The following is a 10,374-nucleotide window of genomic DNA, read 5'->3' as shown; positions in this document are numbered from 1 at the left end:
TTTGGGCTGTGAGATTTCCAGGCCAGGGAAATGCTGAGGTTTTAGATCCCTTGGCATCCCAGGATCCTAGGAAGGTGCCCCATGGAGCTGCAATGCAAATGCATCATCACAGTGCTGCTGCTGCCATCACCACCAGTAACACAGGACAAGCAATACTGTGTCTCTCCTGAGGGTAGGAACCTTGTGGACGTGGATTTTGCTCCTGCTGAGAAAGTCTCTGTTTGGAACAGCATGTCTCAGCTCATGGAGACTTCTCCTGCTGAGACATTCAGAATAAATTCTGCACAAACCTTTCTGGTAGGGTAAAAATAATAATAATGAAGTGGCAAGACGCAGAAAGTGCACACACAGTGGAAACCAAATTTGGGACGATTTAGGTGATTCAGGCTTTTTTTGGGGGGGGCAGTAAGCAGCTAGTGCAGCTCACTGCATGCTCGCACAACCCAAGAGCTTGGAGTCAGCTTGAATGAGTGATTCATTATTCCACACACGCTCCGGCTCCTCCGCCACTCCAGCCTGTACCCAGCTGGATCTCAGGAGAAATTCCTAGAGTGTGTAATTGTGTATAATGTGATCATCCTGCAGCAGGAAATAGGTTTGTAAGCATTCTTAGCCGGTACAATCGATGTCGTACAGATATGGTCTGCAAGGAAACAAAGTGGAGATACACATTGCAGCGAGTCACTGGAGAGCCGAGGCAGCCTTCTGGGAAGGACATGGCAGGCAGGGAATGCATTTAAGCCCGAACAGTCACGGTACACGTAGTGCTTCATTTAAAAATGTCTCAGCGTGACCGTGCTCAGAGGGAGGGGGAGATGCTGCCCTGCAGCAAGGCCAGATGTGGGGAAGCCGGCAGGACCAGGCTGGAGCAGGGAGCCCGGCGGGGCTCTGTGGGTTATCCGCAGCTGGGCTGTGGCCGTGGGCACCTGCAGGGATCTGCAGGGACCGGGCAGAGCGGGATGGGGCTCGCAGGCTCCCCGAACCCCGCACCCCTCCCGGGGCAGCGCAGGCTGAGCCCGCAGCACCCTCTAGAGGAACCCAGCCCGCGGCTGCAGGGAGGGCTTATCCACTGGAAGGAATCTCTCCAAAAAGGATTTTTTTATTTCCTGAGGAGTGTTTAACCCATCGCTGTGCAGCAGCGCAATACCGAGCCCCGGCAGTGCTGAGCCCGAGCAGCACCCGCATTCCCGGTGATCCTCCCTGGTGCTGGAGGGGATGGAGGCGAGCAGAGCTGCAGGACAGGGCGAGGTGGACCAGAGGCTCCCCAGCAGCCCGGGAAGCAGCACCGTGGGCAAATCCTCCAGGGTCCTTCCTTGCAGGGCTCCAGGCGCGTCCCCAGCTGCAGTCAGCATTGTCTCGGTGGCAGGTTTAACCCAAACTGGAGGTGCAGGTGAAGAGATGAACGTGTCACTCACAACATGTGGTCCCTGTAAGATGCAGCTCAGTTTAGCCCAGGAGCTGTGGGCACGGCCTCCCTCAGCCATGGGCTCTGTCCCCCCATACACCTGGGCAGAGCAGCTGCCAGGCCTGGAAGAGTCAGGTAGATTGTTACCTTAGAGTGACCCATCTGTCAAAATTGTGGATTAGGTGGATTATTACCTAAAAGTGACCTTGGGGCTGCTGTAACATGGCCCCAGCACAGCCTAAATTCCTACATGTGATTAAATACCCAGGTTACATCTGCATGACTCTTTCCAGCCAGGCTGTGGGGATTATCTGGGATTCACTGTGCATGAGACAGGAGACACCATGGAAAAACATCCTCTAAGTGCTGTGCTGGTCTGTGGCTACAGCTGTGGCTTGTGGCTACAACTGTCTTTGCTTCTGGAGTTTCCTTGTTTCATATCTGATTCTGGTCAAAATGGAGCTTTTCTGTATAAAGAAAACCATTAACTCTACTTTAAATTACTTCCATATACAGTACCTACTTCATATTTCTGCAGTTACAGTCCTTTTATATTTTATTTCATAAATCATGTACCTATTTCAAGAGGAAGCATGTCTGAAATGTGAAAACCTAAAATGTAAAAAAACCCAAAACCGAAAAAGCACTACCCAAAGTCTCCAATCTGTTTTTCAAGTTGAAATTTTAAAATGCTCAGCAAGCAGCCTGAGTCCTCTCCTGAAGGACCCATTTTCTGTTTCTGTCTTGGATGCACAATGTGCACAATGCCCAGCCTGTGAGTCTGCTGGGCTTGGCTGGGCCCTTTAATGTGCATTTGTCTGATAAAGAATGGAATAAGGAAGATAACCCAATGAAGGGAGTAGAAACACTTTTCTGCCTGTTTAGTGAAAGGAACAAGGAGGAATCAGATAAATGCCAAAGGCAGGACACCAGCAGCAGGACAGAGCCACGAGATGGAACAGAGGTATGGAGCACCTCTGCGATAAAGCTGGAGAATTGGGAATGTTCAGCCTGGAAAGGAGAAGGCTTTGGAGTCACCTAATTATGGCATTTCAGTACCTGAAAAGGGAGCCTGTAACAAAGATGGAGAGAAACTTTTTAAAAGGGCCTGGAGTTACAGGACAAGGGGGAATCTCTTCTAACTGAGAGTTGGTTTAGACTGGATATGCGGGAAAATTTCTTCCCTGTGCAGGGGTAAGGCTCTGGCACAAGGTGCCCAGAGAAGCTGTGGCTGCCCCAGCCCTGGAAGTGCCCCAGGCCAGGCTGGATGGGCTTGGAGTGACCTGGGATAGTGGAAGGTGTCCCTGCCCATGGCAGGGGGTGGAACAAGATGAGCTTTAAGGTCCATTCCAACCCAAACCATTCTGGGATTCTCCTATTGGTGTCTCCGTGGGTGACAGCCCAGCCTGCCTGTCCCCTCCCTCCCAGGTGTCCCCAGCTCTCCCATTCCAGGATGGATCCAGAGCAAGGGAGCAGCTGGAGACACGGGAGCAGCCTTGTGTGAGTCTGCTTTAAGCTGTGATTGGCCCTGGCTCTCCAGCTGGAGAGGTGGCTCCAGCTCTTACCTGAACTTCCCTTGTGCCACAGCACCTTCAGTGGCCCTCAGATCAACACCAACCCTCACCCAGGGCAGGTTTCCCAGTCAGGATATTCCCTGCTGGGCACTGAGCTGCACACTGGCAGCATCTCCAGGGCATACACACCTGTGAAGCCTCACTGACACAATCTCCCTGTCCCCCTTTCCTTTGTCCTCAAATAGGAACTCACAGAGTATCTAATTATTGAGATCAGCCTGAATATGGAGAGATTACTCATCTCAGATTCCAGGGATAAACAGTTTCCTTTGCAGAATAATTTCTTTTTAACAACTCCCCCTCCTCTTTTCTCCAAATTAATTTCCATCCCAGCCATGAGCCTCTGTAGAAAATCTTGCCATAATCATTTTGAGCTAAATATTCTGTCTAATCAATCAAAGAAGTGGAACCAATTTTGAAGCTGTCACTTTTACTTTTTCCAATAAGAAAAAAATCTAGCATTTCACTCACAGTGCTGTTGTGATTCAAGCTCTCCAAACCTTTGCTCCACTGCATCAGTGCTTCAGAGCTGTACTTGAAAATGTGAAGAGCCGGCACAATTGCAGAGAAACTAAAATAAATTGATTTTTAGCAGTGAGGAGAAACCTGTTTCTTCATGTACCTTAGACCAGACTCACAAAACCTTTTCTTTTTTCCTTTCTTCCCTGTTTTCCTCCTCAGAACAAAAATAACTACAGCATATTAATGATTTCATGCACGCAAAGGGCTGGCACTCATTAAAGTTGATGTGTTATTGAGAGCTCAGTGCATAAATGCCAACAAAGGGCCAGAGAGCAGATGTGTGGGTGCTGGGGTGCATGAGAGAGAGAGAGAATCCTGCCCCTGGAATGGGATTCCTATGGACACATCCACAATGGAGGAGCTGACCTGTGGGAGGAGGCAGGAACAGCCTCGGCACAAATGGCTGGAGAAATCCAGCCTGGGAAGAACAGGTTGTTAAACACTCTGGCAAGGGCACTTTGTGTACAGGGTAGGTGTGGGCTGCTCAGCAAGGAGCCATCAAAGTGGGGCTGTGCAAATCCTCCAGCCAGCAAACAGGAACATTCTGGGCAGGGGAACGGCAGGGGCAGTTTTGCCATCGCGTTCCTGCCTCCCCCTCAGTCAGTGCCAGCCAGAGCCACGGGCTGCCATTCACTTCTGCTTCCAGGGATGGATGGGAATGAAGGCAGGTCCTGTAGGAGAGGGAAAACAACAAAGGCAGCAACAGTGCCCTTGAGTTGGGCCCCTACTTGAATCCAAAACAGATCCCACCAGCTACTGAGGGAAATGAACTCTATCCCCCCCAAAACCTGGACAACCACGGAGAGGAGGGAAAGGATCCTTCCTACAAACCCATACCTGAACTCCCTAGGTTCAGGACCAGTCTCACATTAATTTCACACCAAGATAGTCTCAGCTGTGATCCCAGGGCTCTCCTGCTGCTGGCAGGGAAACCAAGGCACCCTGCTGCCACCCAGCACGCCTGGGCTCAGCACCGTGCACCCAGCAGTGACTGTCAGCTCCCACATGGCTCCTGCTTGCTGCTATCTCCTCTTCAGGAGCCCAAAAGTGGGATTCAGCAGGCACATATCAGCAGGGGGATGCTGGAGTGGCAGCAGAAGCTGACAGTGTCACTCAGGAGTGGCACTCATCAGTGCCTGATGTCCCTTCCCAAGCCCTACCTCACCCTCTGGCTCTGCTGTCTTGGTTTATTGTGTGTGTCGAGGACACAGATTGAATTTGGAAGTTCTGAAGATGCAGAGAGCCCTCTGGCATCTGAGGAAGGAGATGAAACCTAAGAAATGGAGAAGTTAATATGTTTTCAGTTTGCAAGAGAGCTTGGAAATGCCACTGATGCTTTATTAATCTCTTCTGCCCCTGGAGGACAACAGGCAGCTGCTTCTTCCTCTCTCTCTGCTGAATTTCCTTTACTGGAAGTTAAAATAGACAGGGGCAAGTTAATTTTATTTTGGAGACAGAGCGTTTTTGTCTGTGCCTTTCATAATGCTTTTGGATTATTAAAACTCCTTTAAAACACGACTTTTTAATCTATTTAAGAAGTCCAATTTTCTTTCTATGCTGTTTCACCCCAGCAATTTCTCTCTCCCAGGAAAACCCAAATGACTCAAGTGTAGCCTTTTTTATTGCTATTCTGGGCCTTTCCCCCTCACGTCTTGGCTGCTGATACAGAACAAGGACAGAACCCCAGGCAGGATGAGACCCCCAAACCAAGGAGAAATGACACCAAAGCCAAACGTTCTGACATGATGATCTGTTGTATTTTCAGTCCATTAATGCACATTCATTTACCAGATACAAATGGAGTGGAAAGGAAAGCCATGGTTAGCAGGAACAAGGATACAAAACTCAATTCCAGCAGCCTTCACAGAAGGGATATTCTGTATCACAGCAGCACTGTCAAGGGAGGGACACAGGGAGACCTGTGCTCACACCCCAAGTGGAAGCTCTCCTTTTGTGGATTAGGTTAGCTAGAGAGATAATTTCAAAAAAAAAAAAATACACAACCAGAACACAACAAAACATTCCCCAAATGGTGACTTTTTGACTCTTTTTCTCATTTCCCTAGAGTCAGGACTAGAGAAAGTTGGAATTATTTACATAGAGGAGATTTTACGAAGACACTGGAAGGTTAAAAATAGAATAACCACAAATACTGGAAAATATAACAAGAAAGCAGGCAGGGAAAGGAAAATAGGAAAAAAAAAGTGACACCCCAAGAGGATCATTGCATTCAGTGGTCGATGTGTGGTTACTGGGGCAGCTCCACTTGGATACACTGAGATTCACAGGCTGGCCCTGATTCACTGCCATGAAGTTACACTCTGGGATTAAAGCAGGATCCTGCAGAGCTCCTGCTTTCAGCACTGCAGCAGCCATTGCTTGGCTGAAGCCATTTGCAGAATGAGTGCCACGAGCTCTGACAGTGTGTTCCTGTCTCGTGGGGCACCCAAGGGATGGCAGCCTCTGCTCATGTCCTGCTCTGCTTTTCTTCCCCTTGGCCACCACACCATGAAAGGCTCTGCTGCTGCTGAGAGGGGTCAGCCCAGCCCAGCATGGATCTGGGGCTCCACATGCAGCAGGAGAGGGAAATGGCATTATCCTACAGTTCTCTCATGCTTGTACGGGAGTGTCCCCACAAACGCAGCTCTGTGACCAGATACAACCCCCAGAGTGTCCCTGCTACAAGAGTTCAAGGCTCCTTACACTGAAATAACAACAGCACATCTGCACTTGATTGTACAGGGATGCTCCCTCTGGAAGGAAAAAATTCATTGGAAATTATTCATGGAAGAGTCCCAGCCAGGCAACACCTGCACTGAGGTTCTCCCAGGGACAGCACCAGCATTGCAAAATCATGTCGTGAAACTTGATCAAAAGAAAGGAAAATGGAGTGTTTGGGGTTTAATGCAGCACAGCTCACCAAGTCAGGGGACAAACTGAGACCAAGAGATCAGATACTGATCTGAGCACTTTGCCTCTTCATGGAGCACTGGAGTGGTTCTCTTATAAACTGTTTTCAGTACAGTTCTTGCAGACAATGACATTTTATCCCTCATTTTTTAGATCATGCATTAACTTTACAGTGAAACATTTATCCAGTCCAATATCTATACAAAAAAACACGTATTTTAAAATATTAGACTATTAAAATTTAAGGAAAGGAGCATGAGTTCTCAAAATGATACCTGTTAAAGAATAATTTAAAGGGAAAAGAAGTGTTCTACTCGGGTTGAATTACAAAATAAAGTCTGAGCCTGGGAGAATTGCTCTTTTCCTATAGTTGTAACAAATAAATGCCACAAGAAACAGTTGATGTTTCTGGGGTTGCTAGTGCTTGAATCCACATCGCCTGTTCCAGCCCTGGGTACCGGGGGTGACCTTCTCCAGTCTGAGGCCCACGCTGGTATGACAGACAAAGAAGCTGTGATTGTTCAGGTGCACAAAGCAACTCTCTCAAGGTGTTCAACTTCACAGGCTTCTTAATATAAGAAACAAACCTGCAGCAGACAGGAAGGGGGCAGCTCCAAACAGCACAGCCTGGGGTGTGAATGAGCAGGGCCTTCACTGGAGTGGTCCTGTCCTGCTGTCTGTCTGTCTGTCTGTCTGTCTGGGGTGAGCAGTGCTGCTTCCACAGGGAACCTGATGGCCCCACAAGCCCCTGGGGATGCTGAGATCTCCTCACTGTGCTGAGGCTGCACACCCTGCTTGCATTTGAATGTTTCTAAACTCCTGGTATCAGGAATTTAGCACCAACACAGGGCAGGGATGGTCAGCACAGTGCCTCTGTTTCCACAGAGGGGAACCTCCTCCCAGACAGAGAGCCAACATCAGGCCTGTCTGCTACCTCAGTAATGAAAGACCTCCTTAATTAGCACCTTCTCATACCAAATCAGTTGATTACCTCTCCCTCCATGGCTCTGCTGTGTCACTGGGGACCAGCAGCTATCACACAGGGGCTGAGCATTGCAGAACCTGAGTGGTTGTTCCCCAAAGCAGCCTGGCAGAGGGAGAGTTAACACCTCTGGAGTTAAAAGCCCCAACAATTAGCAACCTACCATTTAAAAAGACAATGTAAGGATAATTTAACAATTATAAAAACCTCTGCTAATATGAGGATGAGGAGAATAAGAGCACTTAGAAGGTGACAGGAGTGTTGCACTTTAAGGTTCAGTGCACAGGTGGTGGGGTTGAACACTTTCTGACTCTGAACATGGATCTGTGTGACTGACAAGGATTCTCTGGCAGGCTGTAATTGTTTAAAGTCAGCAGCTTCAGTCAAACTAACACAGCTAAAAACATCAGGAGAGCAAAGCTCTGAACCTGCACTGATGTGAAATCACAGGACACCTCTGATCTTTCTGATTGGAAATGGTCAGGGCACACATTGCTTTGGCTCTGTGGGGGGTGACCCCGGGTCAGGTTTTTTAAGGGAAAAATGTCAAGGGAAGATATTTCTGTGCTTACAGCATGCCAGGTAAAACCATTAACCCCCTGGATTCAATCACATAAAATGCTGCACATGCATTTCCCAAAGGTGAACCAGACCACAGATGCCAGAAAGGAGCATAGAAGGCAACTGCATCTACAAAACACAAGTGTAAAACAGTGGAAGCTGTAGGAATGGGCTGAGATTTGGAAGAACATCTGGGGTTTGTTCCCTATTTGGGTGATGCAGCAGGGACTGAATAAGCTGGTGCGTATTTACAGGTCTGAACACACAAGGCAATCAGCTCAAATGTCATGCCAGCTACTTTTTGGGGATAGGTAGGTGACCAGTGGGATTATTTTCCAGTTAAAAACTGCTGGAAGACATAGAAAAGAAAAAATATAAATTCTTCTGTGAAACAAAATAAATACCAGTTCACTGGGCCTTTTGACCAAGGAGTGTTGGGCACAGTATGACCCTGGGAAGGGAAGGGATGCCCGGATGCAGGGGCAGCAGGAGAGCTCAGCCTCCCATTCCTCCAGATCCAACTCTCCTGAAGTGTTTCCTAATGCTCCATTATCCCAGTGGCTGGCACAGCACTGCAGGCTGCCAGGAACACCTCAGGCTGGAGCTGGACATGGAATTGGGAGACATGGCCTCACTGCAGGATGGAGCATGGGCTGAGACCCAGGTTGGTGCCCACCACACGAGGTCCTAACCCAGGAACTGTAGTGTTCTTCCCAGGATGCTGGATTGAACTGCTCTGTACAGGGAGGTGCAGAAGAGCTTTGGAAACCTTCTTATAGCAATGTAAAACAGGAATGTGCATGCTGAGTTTTACCTCTGCTTGGGAGGACACATCCTGCATGACTGCACTCCAGGTTGTGGCTGATCAGTAACAAAGCAGAGCAGAGACAAGCCTTTGTCACCTGCTCCCCTTCCCCCTTGCATTCACCCCATCAACAAATCCACACATCAGCTTGCTCTGAACATGGTGTCAGCTTACTGGCCTTTCCCTTCTTTTAAGTAAAGGGATGGAAATGAAAATCTCCCCATATGCTGCGAGATGAACACACAAGCAGAGTGCAGAGCTTGGTTCAGATCATGCTGCCTTTTGAGTCTCAGTCCTGTCACATGCAGTGCCTTGGCTTCCCCCAGCTCTGGACACCTCAGGCTTGAGGAAAACAGTCACACTCAGTGGGACCAAGCTGATGTGCTGTGTCTGCAAAGGCCAGCAAGCTCCAGAGATCTTCAGCACCTCCAGCTCCAGAGACTGACTTCCGCCAAGCCTGAGGGCTGCTGATTGCTCCAGCTGCAATAGGAAAAAGATTTTTTCCCCCAAAGGGGTGAAGAGACCGAAATGCTGATTCTGATACAGGATTGTTAGTCTGTTTCCCTTTAAGAAGTGAAACACACTCAGAAAGCTGCAGGACAGCCCAAGGCAGCAGCAAATGGCACTTCCCAGCAGGGGCAGGACTGCACAGTGTGCTCTGATGGCATGTGGAAGGGTGAGATGGGGAACTCCAGCGAGCCAAGGTGCAGATACCCAAAGCCTGAGAAGCAGCACAGGCAGCCCAGGACTCCTGTGCAGCCACAGCACGATCACAACCACAGGATACAGCTGGCAGTGGTGACAACATCGACTGGGAGTCAGTTCCTGTCCTAGGAAGCAGCCTGCATCCTTTAGATGCTCAGAACATGCCTGAAGAAGTAACTCCTCCAGAAGTTAAACTTCTATCTGGCCACCATTTCCAAGTTTTTCTGCTCCTCGTCTGCTAGTGTTGATTTGCTTCAAGTTCCTCCACCAAAATCCTTCTGAAGGGCTCATTACCTTGGTGGAGAAGCTTTTAGTCTTCTTTCACATTCCAAAATCTCGTATTTTTCATTATCTTCTCTCCTGAGAACAAGACTTTAAAAGGTAAAGCAGTCTGCATCTTCTTAAGTCCAGACCTCCATGGGTACCATGGACTCCTTTGTTCCAACTGAGGGAAGCAAGTACTCTTCCTCCAGAAAACGAAAGGGGAATTGGACTAAAAACCCACGAATCTTTTTCAATTCTTCTGTTGCTTTCACAGGATCATCAGTTGCTAATTTGGGCTTGTTGATGAAATCACGCAGTTGGGTTAAATTATTCACCTGGTCACTGGGAAGGCATCGAAACACCTGATCAGAACAGAAAGAAGAAGTCACCTGTCAGTGTAGGGGAAATGCAGCAATGCAGAGCTCCTGAGAAAGAACCAAGCATCCAGTGCAAATTCCCCAGGATGGGAGTGACTGAATCAACAGCCCAGAGAGCAGGGAGGGAAGAGGTAAGGGCCTGCCCTGGATGAGGCTGGAGCAGGCAGAGGGGAAGCTCCAGGGCCTTTTCTGATCACTGCAAAAGCTCATTAAAAGACAGAAGTAAAATTTGCTTCTACTCCAGTTACACTGTGGCTAATTACAAGTAG

At 48.7% G+C, this 10,374-nt stretch overlaps 1 protein-coding gene across 2 annotated transcripts in view; it reads right to left on the bottom strand.

Moving 5' to 3' along the window:
• Nucleotides 1-5,236: 5,236 nt before the first annotated feature.
• PLD1 (phospholipase D1) overlaps nt 5,237-10,374 on the bottom strand; it is a 62,837-nt gene continuing 57,699 nt past the window's right edge. For both annotated transcript variants that reach the window (XM_066556347.1, XM_066556348.1), the window contains one exon: nt 5,237-10,090. In XM_066556347.1, coding sequence (XP_066412444.1) covers nt 9,866-10,090 — 225 coding nt within the window. In that variant the 3' untranslated portion in view covers nt 5,237-9,865. The remainder of the gene's footprint in view (nt 10,091-10,374) is intronic.

The sequence above is a fragment of the Molothrus aeneus genome, chromosome 10 (assembly GCF_037042795.1).
Source record: "Molothrus aeneus isolate 106 chromosome 10, BPBGC_Maene_1.0, whole genome shotgun sequence".
In the NCBI taxonomy this organism is placed as follows: domain Eukaryota; kingdom Metazoa; phylum Chordata; class Aves; order Passeriformes; family Icteridae; genus Molothrus; species Molothrus aeneus.
The sequence above is the reverse complement of the archived record's forward strand: the minus strand, read 5'-3'. Positions and strand labels throughout refer to the sequence as shown.